Source organism: Spermophilus citellus (assembly GCF_964194105.1).
Source record: "Spermophilus citellus genome assembly, chromosome: 8".
In the NCBI taxonomy this organism is placed as follows: Eukaryota; Metazoa; Chordata; class Mammalia; order Rodentia; family Sciuridae; genus Spermophilus; species Spermophilus citellus.
The window spans coordinates 60569553-60591809 of NC_138189.1; the positions used below are offsets into that span (position 1 = coordinate 60569553).

Here is a 22257-nt window from a genome sequence, read left to right on the forward strand (position 1 = left end):
TTATAGACATTCAAATTAGTTAGGATTTATTGAAATACCACAGGAAAAGAAAGATTCAGATACTTTAGTGATTTCAAATACATTAGAGGTCATTAAGCACACAGCAATTTCCCTCAAAAAATTCTGCTTTAAAAAATTAAGCAGAACTACTCCTCCATAATATCCACCATTAATACCTATAGCTGTATATTTCTCAAACTATCTGGCACCGTGAAAAGATGGTAGGCAATATATATGGGTTGATGTTTTAATAAAACTAAACTAATATAATTAAAACAGAAGAAAAAGAAAAATATCTGGTAGAACATACCATGACCATCAGATCCTTCCATTGACTTTAGTGTATTTCTTGTTTGTTCTAGTTCAGACTGTGCAGATTTTAATTGCATTTTCAGTTTATTTGTAGTAGTTTCCATTTCTTCACTTTTGTTTCGAAAATTCCTTTTCAAGACTTCATAGTCCTCTATATAATACAATAATCAATAATACTGTTTACTTTTTTCTATCAGGCTGATATGAAGGATATTTCATTTGCATTTAATGATCATAGAATTTTAGAGATTGGAAGTAAATTTATTTAATTATATATTTATTTGTTAGAGAAATGATATATACATACAAAGGATCTATCAGACCCTTTTTAATCCATTGAGTGGATCCTCTTCCATTATCCATTTAGTATTCATTGTGTTTATAATTAGCTCAGATCTATTTTATCTTAAAAACCTTCTATATACACCATTAACAGATTTCACCACCATCTGTAGGTAGATCAATCTCCATGAAACTATAAATAATCTGAGGCTCCCATGTATTTTTTTAAATTGACTACCATGTGTCTTTTTTTATTTTTGCAGTGCTGGGGATTGAATCCAGGGCCTTGCACATGCTAAGGCAAGCACTCTACAACTAAGTTATATTGCCAGTTTTATCTTTTGTGTGTGGTGGAGGGGATACATTGAACCCAGGGTGCTCTGCTCTACCACTGAGCTACACCCCCAGCCCTTCTTAATTTTATTTTGAGACAGGGTCTTGCTAAATCTCTGAGGCTGGCCTTGAATTTGCAATCTTCCTGCTTTAGCCTCCTGAGTAACTGGGATTATAGGCGTGTGTCACCAGGCACAGCTCTGTCTTATCTTTTTCTTTCATATCTACTAAGTCACCTGGTACAAGTTCATCTTTTTCTATATTAGAAAATACACATTCATCCATCTATTTATTATATTTATGCATTAATGTATGATATAGATTTATTTACAAAGGGAACAAGATCAATCTCCATCTATCCAGACATCTCAGTGGAGAGGTCCCAGTGCCACCCCAAACTACTTGCCTCCCACTGACTACATCTCAGGATTTTTGTCCTCAAGCCTGTCCTTCCATAGGTTCCTCCTGCAGTTGTTGCTATTATCCCAATACTATAAACTAAAAACCCAAAAGTAGACTCAACCCCCAATCACTAAGTCCTGTTGATCCAACCACCAAAAATATTCTTAATTCTTTAATCTTCTTCCATTCTCCTTTGTTGGAGTCCTCATCATATTTACCAAGACCATTGCAAAGTCCCCCTTAACTGACTGGTCTGTCTCATTAGCCGTGTCATTCCTGAATTTACCTGCTGATGTGGTCTTGTAAAATCTGATGACAGTAATCTCCAATTTAATATCTTTTGCTGGTTCCATGCTGTTCAGCTCTACCTATTTATTCTGCCTCATTTCTTAGCCTGTATTCCTTTCTACTTTTGCTCCAACTGATACTTCTGAGATCACATTATGTTATTCATGCCTTCATGCTTTTATGTTCTCTCTGTTTGGCATGTCCTTCTACCACTTTCATCTACCAAATTCCTTTCCCTCTTTCAAACTCAACATAGATGTGACTTCCTTTAGGAGGCCAATTCTCTATTTTTTGTGCTACCTTTGCATCCAGCACATTTCCACTTTGGGGAGTTTCTAGTCCAGTGGGGAGTTTCTAGGACCTAACATAGTGTTTCAAGAACCTATCACAGTGTCTGGCATAATAAATGCTCAGTAGTTACTCTGTGTGTGTGTGTGTGTGTGTGTGTGTGTGTGTGTGTGTAGTACATGATACTGTATCACACAGTCAGAAGCTGGAGTGTTTCATTGCTTAATGTAAGGCCTTGGATTTTTCCTCTCAATAAATCTGCATAAATCTATTTACAATTCACATTCATTATTAAAGCTGTAATCGAGCTATGTCACTCAAAGAATTCAACATTTCCACCTCCATAAAAACAAACTGAGCAAATAATACGATTTATGAAGAACACCTGCCTTCCTTCTAAAAGTCTGGAATCTAGATACCTTGCCCATCTCTTGGAAACTCAGTGCAGAATTTCCTGGACTCTTAGGGTTGAATAATGTTAACGGTTAGTGAGCATGAGATGTGGAAGCTCTTCACTGAGAATTATGGGGATTTTAGCCATGAGTAAGTTCAATGGGGCAGCACAACCCTCTGTATTTGAGAAGTGACATGGCCACCCTTCTTTCACAATTGTGCTAGGGTCACATTGGACTTGACAGCATCCCTATATTTTAGTAGAATTCAAACTCAAATGACATACCTGAAAGACTGTTCAATTCATTCCTACTCATCTTCACCTCATTTAATAATTGATCTCTCTCTTGTTTGATGTCCTTCACTGCACGGAGCCGCTCAGAGCCTGCATTCACCAGCTTCACCTTTTCCAGTTCTAGGTCACTTACTCTGGCTTCAAGCTCCCGGATCTTGGCATCTTTTTTATCTTTTAAAATCTAAATATATGACAAATATGAAGGATAGAGAAAGAAATAAAAATTATGTGCATATTAACTAGAAATATCATTAATATTCTGTCTGCATTTAGTATTTTTAGAATTATTTTTAGGATGCTAAATTTGTATTTTATTATAAAGCATCAATAGTAAGTGGGGAAAAAGGAATATTTCACTGTTCTTTTAAAACTAAATGTCAATTCTCCAGTTTCACTTGCCACAATTTTTCATTATTTCTACTCTGGTTTGTTAAAAAGTTATGTATTGAGGGGCTGGGGTTGTAGCTCAGTGGTTAAGCACTTGTCTTGCATGTGTGATGCACTGGGTTCAATCATCAGCACCACATAAAAAATCAATACAATAAAGATATTATGTCCGTCTACAACTTAAAAAAAAATCTTTAAAAAATTACGTATTGAGCACCTAGTTTGAGGAAGTTGACCTTTTACATGTTAGGGACCTAGGAATGGGGTCAGGACTCAGGGAAAGTGAGTGAGGCCACAGATGTGGACCTCCAACTAAAGCACCTGACTTGCCTTACCTAGTCCTGGCCCCTGATACTAGGAATAACCAAACAATGACTCTGTCCTCACATCTTCCTCTAGTGAGGAAAGACTAACAGAAAACAAACATTTACTATGTCAGATAAAGAAGTGACAAGAATAAGAAAAGAGGGTGCAGACTTTGCTTTATTCTCTTAGCCATTAGCAGAACTCTGAGTTCGATTAGTCCTTTCAAAGATTTATCAAGCCTAGGGTTGGTCTTGTGAACCCTGACACCTTTGGTCAGGAAAGACCTCACTGATGACATGACACCTGAGTAGAATCTTCGAAGTGATAAGAGAGCAAGTCACATAGGTAAGCTGGGGGAGAGCCCCAGTCCCCAGCAAGGCCATCAGTATGGCTGAAGGGAAGTGAACTAGGAGTGAAGTAGGAGATGAGGTCAGATAGGGAACCATGGTAAGATCCAGTTGGCCTTAGAGGCAAGGTAAGGATTTGCATTTAGTGGGCAGGACTAGCCTAGATCAGTCCAAGTAAATAAATGCCATCTGAAAAACAATTTACTTTATCAGGTCATCATATTGTCCTTCCAGGTAAGGCCTAATGGCCTTAACATGTTAAGTCCCATTGTCCCAGATATGGGACACATATGAAAACTTAAATTGAGCAACAAATGTGCCACTTAAGGTAACTTTTGAAATAAACATTATGTTTGGAGTTTTATTCTTTTGAGAAAATAATAGGTGAGTTAGTAGAGTGAAAAAATATATATTTCACATATATTATTAATAATATATATTATGTATATTTCACATATTTTTATGTATATGAAAAATATATAAAGCATAAATAAGCTCTAGATTATGATTTTCAAACTATTTTAGTTCACCTGAGTCAATTTCATTGAAATATTCACACAGAATTAAAGACTTGGGATTTAATGGATATTATGGTTTGGATATGAGGTGTCCTCCCAAAGCCCCTATTAATGCAGGAATGTTCAGAAGTAAAATGGTTGGGTTGTGAGAATTGTAACATAATCAGTCCATCTTAGTTTGAGCAGACTGACTGGGTGGGCAAGTGGGGCATGGCTGGAGGAGATGGGTGACTAGGGGTATGTTCTGGAATAGTGTGTCCTTCCTGTGGTTTCTCGCCCTCTCTCACTCTCTCTGCTTTCTGACCTTACCACAAACTAACCATCTTTCTTCTACTGGGAGCTTCCCCCATGATTGCTACCTCATCTTGATCCCAGAGCAATGGAATCAGCCATCTGTGGACTGAGACCTCTGAAACTGTGAGCCCTAAAGAAACTTTTCGTCCTCTAAGTTGTTCTTGTCAGGCATTTTGGTCACAGCAATGCAAAACTGACTCAAATAATGAGTTAAGTATAATACGATTCAAGCCAATATAATATAACTGTGATAACAGTGTAGATGTGGAGGCTGATACTGTATTTGAACAGTAAACACACTACAAGCATTTAGCTGATGCAAAAAGGATCACTGGGGTACTCCAGGCTTATTTCACCGCCCCCCTGTAATGGGCTTGAAAAGTGAAGGCCCTAGAAGGGCTACCTGGATCACTGCCTAGCCTGTTCTGGTAAATGACATATGAAATGCTGCTGGCCTCAGAGGGTGAGGGAGGGGAGAGCTCTCCCTGGGGCACCCTGAGGCATCACAACACATCCTAGGCATGTGCCACTCCTCTTCTACCTCTTAAACCAGCTGATTCTTTCTTCATCATCTAAGAAAGGGTCCAGCTTTGAGCAGCCATGGTGATTAGGAGAAGGCTCACTCTGCTTCTCTGTCGTCCATGTGTACAGTACCCAGTCTAAAGAGGTGAGAGAAACCGCAGTTTTTAGGGCTACAACTCCCCTTCCTTTCCCCATTTGACCGTGGAGGGAAATGGATGATGCATTAGAGCTTCAGTGTTTGACTTACAGCCTTTGCATCCATGTGAAATTCTTTTCACCTAGGAACTCTCAGCTGTTCTAGGTAGGAATATGGGAAGATTGGTTTCAATCTCTCCAACCCACTTCTGTGTACTGATGTCACCTAATCTACTTCTAACATTGCCATTTTCATGTCACCCCTCTTCTCCACCTAAAACCCTTGTCAGCTCCCACACCACCTCCAGGCTAATCTAGACTCAGCTTCACTTTCTTTGCTTCAGTGCCTTGCTTCCTCCTCTCTGCCTAGTCTCTTCCCATTTCAAGTCCCTACCTCTCTGACACTTTGATCAGCAATTCTGCTCAAGGTGATCCACACTCCACTGAAGTACTAACATAGGTTTTGACTTGTGCTCTCTGGACTAGCAGTTATCAGCATCTTCTGGAAGCTTGTTCAGAAACATTAAGGCTCAAGCCCAGTTTTAGACCTAATGATTCAGAAATTCTACAGTGGGGCCCAGCAGCCTGCCTTTTACAGGTTTCCAGGGGATTCTGGCTGAGCAGTAATACCTACTCATATACTGTCTAGGATCAATTCTTAAAGCAGTGCTGCCTTCCAGCAAGTTATTTAATCTTTGTGTTTCAGTTTCATCATCTGTGGAGTAGGATAATAATAGTGCCTCCATCATAAGGATTAAACTGATTACATCTTTAGAGTTTCAGACTCAGTGGGATTTTTCCATTTGTCACTTTAACAACACTAGCAATTTATCTTCCTAGGCAAGAAGGTGGGACAATCATCTCTTCTCCCTAAATATGTTCTATCCTGCATGCAAACCTGTCCTAAAGTTTTCATTGTAAGGTTACCATTGAAAAATGATAAGCCTGAATCTCCTCAACCCACACTCCCATGATATACTGCCTTGCCGCAGGCACGGAGGCAACAGGACCAAGAAACCGTGGTCTGTAACCTCTGAAACAGTGCCTCCAAATAAATTTTTCCTCAGTTGTTTTTCTCAGAAATTTTGTCATAGTGATAAAAAGATGATTAACATAAGGGACAGAGTAGAATAGAGGTTTTTCTGAGTGCAGATATCCTTCAGTATCATGAGGCTTTGGTTTTGGGACCACCCTCAGATACCAAAATCCTTGGATACTCAGATCTCTGATACAAAATGCATAAAATTTGTGCACATTCTCTATAGACTTCAAATAATCTCCAGAAGGCTTATAATACCCAATACAATGTAAATGCTATGTAAGCAGTTGTTATACTGTAATGTTCAGGGAATAATGATAATAAAAAGTCTATGTTCAGTTAAAAAAAAGAGAAAAGAAATGAAGAAAAGAAAAAGAAAAATGATAAGTCTGTATGTGTCTCTTTCATGGTGAGTTTGGCTATTTAAAAAATATAATCAATATAAGCTTAAGCAATAGAAAAGTCTAAACTGTTATACAATTAATTATTTCCTTAATATAGATAATAATCTATTGCTGGTCCTATTTTTAGAATGAGGAAAAGGAAGCACCTAAAGTTTCTGTTGTTTCTTATTATCAAGTCAGAGCCTTGCTAAGTTGCTAAAGGCTGGCCTTCAACTTTGAATTCTCCTGTCTCAGACTCCTAAGTCATAGAGATTATAGATGTATAACACCACACTTAGCCAACCATTTTAAATTTTGATAAATATTTACTAAGGATCTTCTGGGAGGCAAGGCAAAGTGACACAGGGAAGGAAAAACAAAGATGAATAAGATGTGCACCCTGCTTTAGGAAGCCTATAGTTTGGTAAGGGAAAAGAGACCATTGTCTCTTTTTGAACACACATTTAAACACACACATACACACATACATGTAGCACAGTATAGAACGTGATAATCCAGGTTAGAACAGGAACAAGTAATGTATTATAAAGGTCAGAAAGAAAATGGAATGGGAGAAGGAATTAATACTTGCTGAACACCTTATATAGGCCAAGATCTAGGCTAAGCCCTTGATATATATCTTCTGATGTAAGACTAATAGCAACCAAATAAAGTTGTTGGTATCTCTTTTGTTTTTGTGTTTTGTCTTGTTTAACAGACACAGATGCTGATATTCAGTGAACAGTCCAATGTTACACAATTATTAAGTGCTGGTAGATGATATTCAAACTTAGGCCTGTCTGAAAAGGGAGACAATATCAAACTATGGCATCAGAGTAGGTGATTTTTTTTTTTTTTTTGGTACTTGTGATTCTGAATCATTTTGGGGATATACACTCCTTTGGAATCTGATAAAAGTATGATCCTTTTCTCAAAAAAATACACACAGACACAAATCCTTTCTATTTCAGAAGATCCACAGTCAACAAGAATCCCTTTTTCAATAAATTAGGTTGTACTTCCTTACAAGAAAGAAGAAATTTCAGAAGTTAAGCCAACAAAAAATACCATACAGACCTTAAATTCCTGTAGTTCCAGTCTCCTATCATTAATCTCTTTCTCCAGCTGAGCCTTTTCAACTTGCATAGCACCAGCAGTCCGTCCATGCTGGCCCACCAACTGTGTCATGTTTTCAATTTGCTGGCGCAAAATTTCAATCACCTTGTCCTTTTCTGCCATCTGCAGCTTCAGAGCCTCACATTCCGTCTGCACATTTCTGAGGTGATCTCCTTCATTTTTCAAGTGCTGTAGTTCCTGCAATTTCAAGTCCACCCGGGAGCGGAGCTTTGTGATCTCTGCATTGGTAGCCTCGATGGCTCGCTCTTTTTCTTGGAGGGAAGCTGTCAGATCAGACACTGTCCTCTCTGAGCTCTCCAGAGTCATTTTCTTGGCCGTCAGCTCTTCCACTACTTTGCGGAGCATCTCTTTGGTGGATTCGAGCTGAGCAGTCAAGGAGGACACTTTCTCTAGACTCTCATTCTTCCCCTGAATCGCTGCCATCTGATTGTTAAAGAAAAGAGAGTTTCCTGGATTTGGGAGGATAGGTATGGGCAACCTTAGGATCTGTAACAATTTAACTCAAAATCATGGTTTGGAATAAGTGTGATTTACTAATTCAAATAATTTTCTGTCAGAACCCCAGGTTGACAGTACATGTAAGACCTACGAGTGTGTTAGACAAGGTGGAAAGGCCTTAAATAAGGATGCTTCTCAGGAGTAGATTTCCAGGAAAGAAGGGTTGGAAATTCCTCTGAGGATGCTTTCTATATTATTCTAGATTAAGGTAACACTGGTGATGAGGGGATGGGCAGTAAGTGATGAAAACTGCCCTTATTTTCTATTTTGCTCCAGCCTTCCCTTAATTTGAGGGGAAAAGGAATAATGGCTTTTATCCAATACACATTCACATTCTCTGGCCCTTATGTGGAAAAGGTAAGATTATAACTTCCAATTGGTTCTTCTATCTTTCTTCTAGATGAAGTTAAGCCAGAGAACAGGGAAATGGCTTTCCCTGGGGTCTAAGCCAAGATGGATCACTTTGTTTACTTTCACATTTTGAGAAATTTACACATTGTGGGGTACTTTTTATGTCTCTGAATTGAAAATACACAGCTGTTAAGAGAGCAGTCCACATCTTGCTACTAGTGCATTGCAATGGTGCACACCCATCAGTCTCAATCAGGGGAGGCAGGGATGAAAGGAAAATCTCTTTTGAGGGAAAAGCAAAAACAAACCAACAAAAAAATCTGTTGTAAACCTTCAACCCTGCTATTCCTCAATATTTCCTGATAGCTTGAGCTTTTCTGTAGTAGAAGTTAAGTAATTATTAGGTTACCAATTTCTTGGTGAAAATAAAAAGGTAGTTGTAGTGGAGTTCAATTTTTCACCAATATACAAATGAGATAAAGTCTAACATATTTAGTTTGACAAGTGGTCAAAATATGGAAATAAATACCAAATTTTTAAAAATTGCTCATAGAATACATAGTTTTATTTTAGAGCTATTTTAGGCCCATTTATAAAAGAAGAAAACTGCACCAGTAGACATAAAATACATTCTTCCCCCAGCAGAGACCACCTGGTGGGGGCACAGCCTGAATGCTCTGACCTGCCGCTCCATCTGGCCCTGACACTCGCTCTTCATGGCCTTGAGCAGGGCCTCCAGGCGCTGCACCTCCATGTTCCTGTCATCCAGCTCACGACGAAGGTGGTCAATGGTGATGCTATTGCCCGTGTCTCGGTCCCACAGCCGTTTGTTCTGCTCCTTCTCCAGACTCAGCTCCTTCTCCCTCTTGTGCAGGTCTGCCTAAAAGAGTGAGGAATGTGCTGGGTTGGAGATATAGCTCAGTGGCAGAACATTTGCCCAGTATGTGGGAGGCTCTGGGTTCAGTCCCCAGTACCATAGACAGGCAGACAAACACACACACACACACAACCAAAGAAATAAGAATGCATGTTCTCCCCTCTTCTACCTGGTATTAAATAATTAAAATGTTAACTCTTTTGTTTTTGGAGTTATATCATTTGAAAAACCTTTGATCTTTGGAATCTGATTCCTTTTTAATAGCTTGATTAAGTGTGATTATTTTCTCAAAAAATAAGTTAATGTTTTGCTTACCTAAAATATTTGGCATTACAAGGGCTGTGGGTGTAGCTCACTGGAAGAGCTCTGTGTTTAGCATGCTTGTGGCCTTGGATTCAATCTCCAGCACCACACAAACACATAAAAAAAATAGCATTACAAATTGATTTCAAGGAACTAGACTTCAAATAATATATACTGCAAAGGAAATTACAATAGATTTTAAAAGTCATCCTGTGTTTAAGTCTTGAATTTTATAACAAAACTTGATATTTCACATCAAGTGTGCTCCTGCAATAAAGAAATGCTCAAAATCTTAAAGAATATGGCAGAATAGAGCATCTGGACTGTGAATAGAATGACCTCTTTTCAGTCACTCAGAAAAATACACAGTGGGGGCTAGGGATGTGGCTTAAGCGGTAGCGCGCTTGCGTGGCATGCGCGGCTGGGTTTGATCCTCAGCACCACATTAAAAAAATAAAATAAAGATGTTGTGTCCACCGAAAACTAAAAAATAAATATTAAAAAATTCTCTTTCTCTTTAAAAAAAGAAAAAAAGAAAAATACACAGTGAGTGTTTACTGTTTCCAAATATCTATACTGAATATGAGGAACAAAGGCACACTGCAAAGGATTTATCACCCAAAAGGAAGATGACAGACACATAAACACTCAAAAAGAAGTGGTTTTCATTATAGACAAATAAGTTATATCAGAGAGAATTTCACTAAAGGAACAGAAATGTTTCAGAAAGTTCTGAGTTAGAATTTGAGAACAGCTTAGAGATACAAAGATGAGGAAGAAAAAACAGGGAGGGGGCATATGCAATTTGGGGGGAAGACTGAGTAGAAAGGGTCTTGCCAAGTTTCTGAGGGCATTGCTAAGTTGTTGAGGCTGATCTCAACTTGTGACCCTTCTGCCTGCTGAGGAGTCACTGGAATTACAGGCATGTGTGACCACGCCCAGCATTCTCCAAGATAGGAGAGCATTAGGGAACATCCAACAGGATCCTCCCACAGTGTAGTGTTCCTGGCACACACTTGTCAGTTCCACAGTCTATACCCCTGTCAGTGCAGAAAGGATGATGGCTTTGCCAGCAGAGCATGATGCCCTAGCATGGGGCTTGACAGGGAGAGAAATTTATTCTGCTGTACTACTGATACCACACAAAGGAGCCTGGGACATTTCCTTTCCTAGATAGTTCAACCTGCAGTACCTCTAACAGATAGACTGCTTCACTACTATCACAATCCTACTGCCAGTTTCTTTTTCTAAAAATCCCCTCTGAACATCCATTCAAAATTTCTACAGACAAAATTTGTATATGTTTGATATTTACCTTTAAAATGAACACTTAATACTACTTCAACTTAGTAGAATACAGTTCTAATTAAAAGACTGTGGCTGGTGGGTTGGGGCTGTGGCTCAGTGGTGGAGTGCTTGCCTGGCATGGGTGAAGCACTGGGTTCAATTCTCAGCACCACATATAAATAAATTAATTAAATAAAGGTCCACTGACAACTAAAAATAAATAAATGAAAAAGACTGGCTGCTTGAAGATCCCTATTTCCCTACACAATAATAGCTCTGCTTAAAAAAATTAAAGTACACAGAACATTGTTTTACATACAACATGTGATCTGATAGTCTATTATGTGTGTACAATACTTTGTAAAATTTATGATTTATAAAGAAAACTAGTTTTTAAAGATATTTTGAGGAAAAATTTCCCAGAATCAATCTTATCCATATTTTAGAGCATAATCTTACCAATAGCTTTTGAAGTTGATCATCCAAATTTCCAGATTCCTGACTGAACTGATCCCGTTCTGTACGTGCTTCAGTGAGCTCAGAGTTGGCAAGGACTAATTGCTTCTCCAGATCTTCTATCTAAAAGAAGAACATAAATCAGTCTGACTATGCCAGTGAGTCATAAAAAACAAACATGATCTTTAGAAAGCAAACAGCATTATGTTGAGGGCAAATATAAGTTTATTGTGATAAGTTTTTCAAAGTTTTCTAAATTTAGGATTTATGCAGAATTAATCAGGAAAATCAGATAAGACAAAATATTTGGTACTGTTTGGTTTGGACATTATCTATAATACTCCTCTCGTATTCATACTACTCAGACTTTATGTTCTGTCAAGATATGTTCTGTAATTTGGTATTTAAGGAAGCTTGCTGTGGCACAGATAGCATGCTGGTTGCTACACAAATGAACTGTATTATACTTACAAGAGCTATTTTGTTTTAGAATATCAGTTTCAATACTAAAAAACACTGAAAATAAAAGAATGAATGATAGATATTATAGCTATTGTCATCATTATATAGTTACAATATTTTGAAAGTTTGGCCAAATATATATATTTTATTACAGTTAAAAATTGATTTAACCATTTTAATCCTCATTCTCTTCAACTATAAAATGGAGTTAACGGTACCAATTTTAAAAATTGTAATATGCATATATTTTTTTTCTCACAGTCAGGGTAGCTGTTTGATCTATTTAGTAGAGAGAAAAATTTATTCCATTGTACCACTGGTAGCAAACAAAGGGGCACCAAACATTTTATTTCCTCAAGTCCTCAGCTTGTATTACCTCAATGGAGGACAGAGGCTGCCTGACTATTAATAATGTTTCTAAAGCTCTGAACTTCTGGGCGTAGCATGCAGCATCATCTAAGCCGATTATCTGACCAGGAGACTCAAGGTTTGGATTTTAAATGAGCCACACATACCACAACTTAGATAATAAAATATTAAAATAATGAAAATATATTGATACTTAGTGTTAGATAGCATACCTGACCTCTAGCAATGATATCCACAATATTATTTTATTATTTACTTTCTAGTGATAAGAAATCTTTCATATCTGTATAAGTGTTCTATATTTCTTCCTACTTCTAAAGCATCTATTCATTAGACTTCCAAATCTACTATGTCAAGAATGAAACTTAGTTTGAGATGATGAACTATGCTTAAAACTCTCTATCTAGAGAACATATGACCAACACAAACTTTTTTGGATGACTTTCTAGTTTATTTTTACTTGCATTTATTAACTGAACATACATTCAAAAACATTATATACACATATATCTGCAACCATTTGTTTGATACATAATAAGCATGAATACATATGGTATATTTCTATAAACATATTAACATGTATATAGACTATCAAACAGTTTTATATTTACCTGTAGTATATTATATCCTACAGGGATCAGGATACAGATTTAATATTACATTGAATATATTTTTAAACTGATGTTACATTTATTATATATCATATATAAAAATGTATTTCACAAGATGAGGTATAGATAAAATACTATTGATTAAAATATGTACCTAGACTCTAATAATCCCATAAAGAAGTACTTGGGGCTGGGGATGTAGCTCAATGGTAGAGCCCTGAGTTCAATTCTCAGCACCACACACAAAAAAGTTACTTTTTACTCTTAGAATCCTTTGAAGACATATATAGGTCACACACACACACACACACACACACACACACACACACACACACACATTTAGTCTCAAAAGCATAACTCCATAGCATAAGTAACTTCTTGAGAAAACAATGAATGAATAATACCAGTTAACATCATCTCTTCAATTTTATCATTATTGGGGAAGACCAGCACACAGTTGGTAAAGATATTAAGATTTAGGTTTGGCTGAGATATAGCTCAGTGGTTAAAAACTGGCCTAGCATGTATGAGGCCCTGGGTTCAATCCCCAACACCACAAAATAATAACAAAAAGAATACTTTTGGAAAGAACCACAAACTTGTCCTGTCACACAGTTACCATATTTCCCTGGCAAGATATGGACAAACAAACATGATCCAAGAGGCAGTTAAGATCACATTAAGAGTCAAAACACCTTAGGTTCTCATCCTCTGTCACATAACTTCTCTATCTCAAGTTTTTTCACATATAATTTGAAAAGAAAGTCCAGATGATCTCATGTTCCTTTCAGTTCTGTTTCTAATACTTTCCACACAAGAATATTAATATCATTTGAAGTTCTTTATTTTCCACTTGTCTTTTGAGCTATAAATTCAATACTTTTAATGTGAGTTAATCATGTGACTAAAGCACATATTTTCTACTCCTAGCTTGGCATAAACTGTTTCTGTCCTTGGGCAATGTGTGCTTTACAAGTTCAAATTAAAATTTACTTTCTTTGGTCTGTTTTTACTTTTTTAAAAAAGGCTGCATAACCATTTTATAACTTCAAACTTGATGATAAAATCTATGAGACCAAAATTAGAGGAAGGGAGGAAATGAGGGAGGGAAAGAAGGCAAGAATGGGCCACATCTTATCTTTCCATCTTTTCATTAAATATCAGAAGTTCCTCCAGACCCCTGCAGGAACATAGTTTTGTAGCTGTCAGTACTGACTCAGCTGCTATAGCTCTGCTTTTACCTTTCACTTTTTAAGAATAAAAATATTTATATAAATTAATTAATTAAAAGGATAAACAAACAGTGAAAGGGAAAACCATTGAAGTAGCAGCTAAGCTGATACAAACAGCTGTAAAAAATACTACAAAGAAAAGCCTTTTAGAATATCCAGAAACATACTGATATCTGCGATGCAATAAAAGTTTTTTTTTGTTTTTGTTTTTTGGTTTTATTTGTTTTATTTTTTCTTTTCTTTTTAGTTAGCAGCACTGGTTTTCCCTTTTACCATCTATGAATCCACTTTTTGGTTTGAATCACTGAACAATGAGTATTGGAATTTCATTCTAATCTTTGCATTGATTTTAGAGATATTACCAATCATATCAAATCATGTAAAATTATTTAAATGGTCTTTTTGTTTTGTTTTGCTTTGATTTTTTTCTGTGCTAAAAAAACCCAAAAACACAGGCACTGCATAATGAGGAATAATGCAGGTCAGCATGAAGGTGCATTGGCAGAACTTTGCAAAGCATTTGCACAGAATCTTCCTGCTCCAGCCAGTGCTACTAAATCTTCACTTTTTAAGTATGAATGAAATTCAGCCCCAACTGCTTTCAAAATTAGAAAAATAAACTTAGAATCAAGATCATGAGATATTTTTGTTGTCAAAAAGCGAAAGTTAAAGAGTAAAGCCAAATCTACAGAGCCAATAGTGACAGCTTCTACTGGTCCAAATTCGAAAAGGGGAATTCTGGAGGTTCTCCTAAAATGGAAAGAGAAGAATAGAAAACAGCATTACAGCAAAACACTTATGTCAGCTCCAAAAGCTACATCTAAAATTTTCTTTGTAACATAATTTCTATTTTTACAATATGAAAATAATTTGTGAATCTGAGGAGAAACATTACCCTCCTGAATGAGTTTTCTCTTAATTTAGGAATTCTAGTTTTGTTCAGCTCTATTGTACCACTCATTTTTTTAAAAAAGTTAACACTTTATTTTACAATTACAACTATCATCATCATCATCATTTTGGGTGCTGGGGATATAATCCAGGGCCTTGCATATGCTATATACTTGCTCTGCCACTGAGCCATGTCCCCAGACCAATGCTTTTTTATTTTAAATGGAGGACTCTGATGTCATGAAAAAACATTGACTTTGATAAAGTAGGATTATGTACAATATCAACACCTTATAGTTTTTTTCACACAAATTTCACTTTTAATTATTACAGCTTTTATATACTATTTTCTTTGATCCTTTTTTTCTTATTGTTCTTTGGATAGTATATACTAACTATGCACCAAAGCAGCAGAAAATAGATTTTAATGTTTTCATAGGTTTAGGCAATATAAAGTCAAAGCATATGAAAATAAAGTAGAAGAATTTGCTTTTTCAATTCTGTATTTATTATAACAAAACATTTCATAATAATAGAATTTTTGTGGCTCCAAAATGAAATTCATTTTGTTAACTTGCTTGATTTTCCTTGCCCACCTATACTATGTACTAATGCCATTTCAGGCCAAAGTATATTTAACTCTATATTAACATGGCCAATAATTATCTCTTAGTGTTCCCTGACAAAATGAAAGAGAGTTACTATTAATACAGCCTAGTTAACTATTAACCAGGTACTGGCTCTATAAAGTCCACTATGTTTTATTAGCAACATCTCACTGATCTCAGTTAAAACTGGTTAAGCCAATAAGCCCTCTTATTTCTATTAACTGTTTACTATGTAAGACTGTCAAAATTTTTGGTGATCCATTGTTTATATTAGAGCAAGCTAAGACAATGATTCTAATGTTTTTATCTATATGACCCCATGTAAAAAGTCTGCAGTCCTTCCTCTGATGTTTGTGCTTCTACAATGTCAAAGATAAATGCTTATAAAAACTCAGGAACTTTTTTTGTATTCCTAGGATGAATATTTAGTATTTATTAAAATTTCCCACCATGTCCTGATTTACAGTCGATCAACATGAAACTATATGTCAGAGCAAATGTAAATTAGCAAATAATAGGTGAGGTTTATATATGATGGTTTAATTTTTCCAAACAAGGCTATAATGGAAAGCTACAGCATTATAAATTATGTAAGAAAACATAAGTCGAGCTCTATTTGGCACTTTGTGACTTTTCAAAGGGTTTAATCTGTCATTAAATTATTAATAGTCTTTTCAAAATGGTTTGTGTAGTCTTGAGTATCAGTTATTGTACTGGATGTAATGTAATCATCCTCTCTCGCTGTCAGATTATTAGCTATTACTTATGCCAATGTGCCAACCTCCACTAGACCCAAACAATACAGCATCCTCCCAGACCATGATGTACTGAAATCATGACCATCCTTGTGTTCTATGCTCTGTAGGGTAAGGTCATGCCCTCTGTGTAAACTTAGTCTATCCAGATTAGGGTGAGTATTCCTGCTATCAAGCATCAGGCGAAAAGCTTGTCCTGAGAAAAGAAACTAGAACACAAAAAGGAGACCTCAGAGGAGCCAGAAAGAATAAATGCTCCTCTCTGGGCTTTTGCTTCTTAGTCTCTCGGGGTAGCCTGGAAGTGGTAGTAATTGAAATGACCCTGCCACAAGGATTTAGGCTAAGAGCTATGCAAGGAGGTTTATAAAAGAGACAGTTTCATTCAAACTTCAACCCATCAGTAAATCATTAGAACATTTTAATGAGCTTCAAATTAGCATCTGAGAAGAGAAACTGACTCACATGTAATAGGGTAAATATTGTTTTATAAAATTGGTTCAGTTGCTTGGGTTTGTATTGGGTCATAAGATGAATTATAGTTCTTCCTATGAGAAGTGATTAAAAACATCTGAAAGATACAACTGTAGAGAATCTAAATCTATTACTGAGATTATACAATTTCATGTTACTCTTTACTGCTAAATTTTCCAGTCTTATCTTAGTTTTACCACAGAAGTTAAAGGTCAAGGTCTAATTTTTAAGCTTGATACAAGGAAAAACAGCCCCCTCCTGTGGCCAGTACGGGAGTGCCACTGGGAATTAAAATTGCCCAAAGGTCAATGGTCTGGAAAGATTAGTGCTGCCAGATATTCAATTCTTCCTAAGCAGAGCCTTTTCCCCCATAATGTTACCTACAGAACTGATTTCACTTTATAAAAGGAGTCGGGTGACTTCCCCTTTTTTAAATATTTATTTTTTAGTTGTAGTTGGACACAATACCTTTACCTTTATTTATTTTTTTTTATTTTTATGTGGGTACCGAGGATTGAACCTAGGGCCTTGCACATGCTAGGCTGCTAGGCGAGTGCTCTACTGCTGAGCCACAACCCCAGCCTGACTTCTCTATACCTATTTCTTCTACTCATCACTCCCAATAGCTTAGGTGTTGAGAAACTAACTAAATGTAATGGTTAGAACTATACCTAAATTGTCTCTGCATGACTATATCAGGATCTCTTATGTGCAGGAATACTAAAGATAGATTTATTTTCCAAACTGGGACACTTAGGAGATGAAAGCTAGCAATTACAAGACACTGGGATAGCAGGCATAAACTGAGACCATTACAATCAAACATCAATGATGGTAACCCTTCTCACAGGGAATAAAGAACATGAGCTCTTCTGAATGACAGTTCTTTGCTTGTTTTTTAAGGTTTTAAAAATTATTGAAACTAACAAAGATGTAAACTCTGAATAAGTGGTTGATAATGATATTGAATAACTTCCCTTTAGGTATGTAAAAAAAAGAACAGAAGCAGAATATGAAATATTAGTTAATATCTGGCCTTAATAGGAATTACATGTTAAGAGATGAAGATTTATTTTCCTAATTAATCATTATTTTATTTAATTAGTTTAATTAACCTTGAAGTTCAGTTTGCTAACCAAACAATAATTACTAAGAGTTTAAAAGTAAGAAAGGAGGTAGGCCCCCCAAATATTGAGTGTGAGAGGTAGTAGACCAGTTAGTTTTGAAATATTTACTAAAGCTAAACCTTGTAAGAATAATTAAGATGGTCCTATTTTTAAATTATTTATCTATTTATTTTCATGTTGCTGGGGATTAAACTCGGAGCCTTATGCATAGAAGGCAAGCAACTCTACCACTGAACTACATCCCCTGCCCCTGAATTTGTTTTTTAGAAACTTACTTGAAGTGGGCAAAATGTTTTTCTAATAATGAATTAATGTGTGCAATTTAAATAAAAAATGTTTATAATTTAACATATAATTTATCACCTTCTTATTCCAGCTCACAAATTGATTTTAGTTTGAAGTTATTATTCTGATTCCTATTTTCAAGTAAACTATTAAAAATATATTATTGATTTTTGTCCCTAGAAGTAGAAAAGCAAAACCTAAACTTACTTTGTCTTCATACATCCTTCTGGCTTCCCTTAATTCAGAACGCAGCTGAGAAACAGTAGATTCCAGTTCACTGAGCTGACGCATATACATTGAATTTTGGTTTCTTGCTTGTTCTCTACAAAGTATTAAGAAGGAATATAAGTGCAAAGAGAAAACTAAGAATCAGTGTGATACCTAGGGTACCCTGTCATTTAGACGCTACCACTAATTATTTCATGTGGCATTATTAGGCTAATTGTTTTTGTTATATAAAATTGCTTCTCAAATGCTTTAGCTCAGGACTGGGGACATAACTCAATGCTAAAGTGCATAATTAGCATACATAAGACCCTGGGTTTGAACCCTAGCACAAAAAAAAAAAAAGAAAAGTTTCAGCTCAAAACTATAAATTGCCAAAGCTGAATGAGTATATGAGTTTATTACACTATTTTTTCCTGTTTTTGTATATTTGAAAATATCTATACAAAACATACTATCTCAAATTACAGTTTAATATACATATATATTTATTTATATATTTACACATTCATATATATTTATAAAATAAACATATATATGCAAATAAAACTATAATTATTAATTTAGTTTTTACTTATAATTATTTATTTATATAATTATATATATGTGGTATAATTTACTTTACCCTATTGTTGAAATATTAATACAGCCAAGAGCTGGGGATATAGCTCAATGATAGAGTGTTTACCTAGCATGTATGAGGTCCCAGGTTCAATCCCAGTAATCCAAAAATAAGTAAGTAAATAAACTGAAAATTTTTTTTAAAAGAACAGGAATTCCAACAGGTCCAAATACTAGCAATAATATTTCTTATATTGTCAGATTATATTATCTTTTTTTTTAAGAGAGAGAGAGGGGGGGGAGAGAAAGAATTTTTAATATTTATTTTTTACTTTTCAGCGGACACAACATCTTTGTTTGTATGTGATGCTGAGGATCGAACCCGGGCCGCACGCATGCCAGGCGAGCACACTACCGCTTGAGCCACATCCCCAGCCCTATATTATCTTTTATATTGTCATTTTTCTGTTCACTTGAGTGTTAGAAAAGTTTCACTTGTGGAATCAATTAGTAAGCAATTTTTAAAAGATCTTAGAACAGGGTATTAATTAGCATATTATTTTTAAAATGAAGATGAATGATTATTAATTTTGAACCATGAGGACACATACTGAATGATTTCCAGTTGACTCTGGATACTATTGGCTTGGCTTCGAGCACTGCTGGCTTTCTCAGTAAGTGCTGTGATTTCAACTTCATGTTCACTTATCAACTGCTCAATCCTATAGAAAAAATGTGGTGATTGTTATTTGATACAGAAGATTCACCTGACAATGAATTACTTCAAAAATTAATGATTTTCAACATTCTCCAATTTTTTTCCACATTTTTATTGGTGCATTATAGTTGTACATATTGATGGGATTTGTTGTTACATATTTATATAGCACACAATATAATGATATAATTTGGCCAATATTACTCCCCAGCATTTCCCCCCTCCCTCCCTGCTTACCAACAACCTCTTGGTCCCTTTCCTTTCCTGATCTCCCTTTGACTTTTAGGAGATCCATCACCACCTATTTTCTTTTTTACTCTCTAGCTTCCACATATGAGAGAAAACATATGCTCCTTAACTTTCTAAGTTTGACTTATTTCACTTAACATGATGGTCTCTAGTTCCATCTATTTTTCCTGTAAATTTATGGCTGAATAAACTCCACTGTTTTCTATGCCACAATTTCTTTATCCATTCATTCACTGATGGATACCTAGTTAGTTTCCATAGTTTGGTTATTGTCAGTTGTGCTGCATAAACATGAGTATGCATGTATCACTATAGTAAGATGACTTTAATTCTTCAGGGTAAATACGAAGAAGTCAACGTTCACATTTAGTATTTTGCTTCATCTTTGTACATGCTATTCTTTTTATAACAAATCCAGAATTCTTTATCTGAATCCTGCAGGGGCCAGCTAGGTTTTAGAATTCAGAATTTGTTTGGTTTCATAATGGTAATGAACTATATAAATACTGAGCTGGGTACATTCTTGTGTGTGCCTGTAGTTCTAGCTGCTTGAAAGATGAAGGCAGGAACCTGCTTGAGCCTAGAAGCTCAAGGCTAGCCTGGGCAAAGATCTCAAAAAACAACAACAACAACAACAAAACAGAATTGCATTATATATTATATGTGTATTATAAAACATAGTGACATCAAGGGAAGAGTGCTAAAAGCAAAGTATATTATGAAAATATCAAGTGTATAAGTATTCACACTGGATCATAGCCTATAAAAAATGACATTAACTATTGATAGTACTTTTATAGCTGTAAATGCTTGGTCTTTCTCTTCATGGATCCTCACATAAGACTTCAATCTGAGCATGTGAACTGAAGGCTAATCAGTATTTTTTTTTTTTAAAGAGAGAGTGAGAGAGAGAATTTTTAATATTTATTTATTTATTTATTTATTTATTTTTTAAAGAGAGAGTGAGAGAGGAGAGAGAGAGAGAGAGAGAGAGAGAGAGAGAATTTTTTTAATATTTATTTTTTAGTTCTTGGCAGACACAACATCTTTGTTGGTATGTGGTGCTGAGGATCGAACCCGGGCCGCACGCATGCCAGGCAAGCGCGCTACCGCCTGATCCACATCCCCAGCCCGCTAATCAGTATTTTTATCAGCATCTAAGAAAGGTTACACCTTTATCTTTTGGGAAATCCTTGTCTTTCCATTTTTTTCATGTAAATTTTGCATAGTTACTTGTTCATTTGCAAATATTTAATTTTTGAAAATGAACTTTTTTTTTCAACTTTAAATTTTATTTTATTTATTTATTTTTATTGGTTGTTCACAACATTACAAAGCTCTTGACATATCATAATGAAAATGAACTTTTTAATTGCTATTGTTTTATATATGGTTGAAAGAAAATTAACTCCTTTATTAAAAAACAATCTACCTGTAAAAACAAAAACAAATAAACCACATTAGCTTAGGTCAAGTTTTGCTGACAAATTATTGACAAACATTCTCTCCTTTACTATACTTTAGTTAGGCTTGACCTTAGTTAGCTAAATTCCTGTTTGGGGCCAAGCCCAGTTTTAATATCCTCCTACTCTAGATAACTGATTAGGTTCTTCATCCCTCAGCCTAGATATCTAAGACCTTGGCCTGCCATTAGCAAAAATGCCCCAACACTTGATGTCTCCCTTTAATAATTTTCCATCCACTGACCCTTGGTTCTTGTTTATAAGCCTCCTCTTGTGCTGATTGTTTGTGAATTGTGCTTAGTCTTTCTTACCTAGAGCAAAAACACTATTGCAACTGTCTTGAATACCTTCTGTGAAGCTTTAACAAGTGCCAAAAAAACTTTTAACATGAGTTTGCCACAAACCTACAAAAACCTCTGGGTCTCAGAGCTTTTAAGATTTTGGATTTGCAGGCAACACTGTAAAACTTTGATGTAGTTTCACTATGACTTTCTGACCTCAGACAGAAACCTACCTATCTTGATGTTGCTGAAGAAGTAGCTCTATTTTGTTCTGTGATTCAGATTTCAATGTTTCAAGCTGATCCTCCACCTGGTTTTTTAAAAAAGAGACACTGATTTAGGTACTGGTAAATCTAGAGATTTTTCAACTAAAGATATGCTTTGGTGAGATGCATATACAAATAATACTAAAATTAGGTAAATCTAATCCTGTACTTTACTAGATCTTTTAATTTGGATCTACTTTCATGAAGCAATACAGAGAAAGCAAATTAATTTCCTAGTAAGAGAGATCAC

General features: G+C 35.7%; 1 protein-coding gene across 1 annotated transcript in view; it reads right to left on the reverse strand.

Annotated features, from left to right (window-relative positions):
- The window catches only part of CCDC158 (coiled-coil domain containing 158), a gene marked incomplete at its 3' end in the record, with an annotated part of 84711 nt that overhangs the window by 39503 nt on the left and 22951 nt on the right, over window positions 1-22257 (reverse strand). The window contains exons 6-13 of the mRNA XM_081304328.1: window positions 21975-22051; window positions 19642-19752; window positions 18452-18566; window positions 11437-11556; window positions 9193-9390; window positions 7602-8084; window positions 2585-2774; window positions 311-463 (exon numbers count right to left, since the gene is read on the reverse strand). Of these exons, the coding sequence (XP_081160454.1) occupies window positions 311-463; window positions 2585-2774; window positions 7602-8084; window positions 9193-9390; window positions 11437-11556; window positions 18452-18566; window positions 19642-19752; window positions 21975-22051 (1447 nt within the window). The remainder of the gene's footprint in view (window positions 1-310; window positions 464-2584; window positions 2775-7601; window positions 8085-9192; window positions 9391-11436; window positions 11557-18451; window positions 18567-19641; window positions 19753-21974; window positions 22052-22257) is intronic.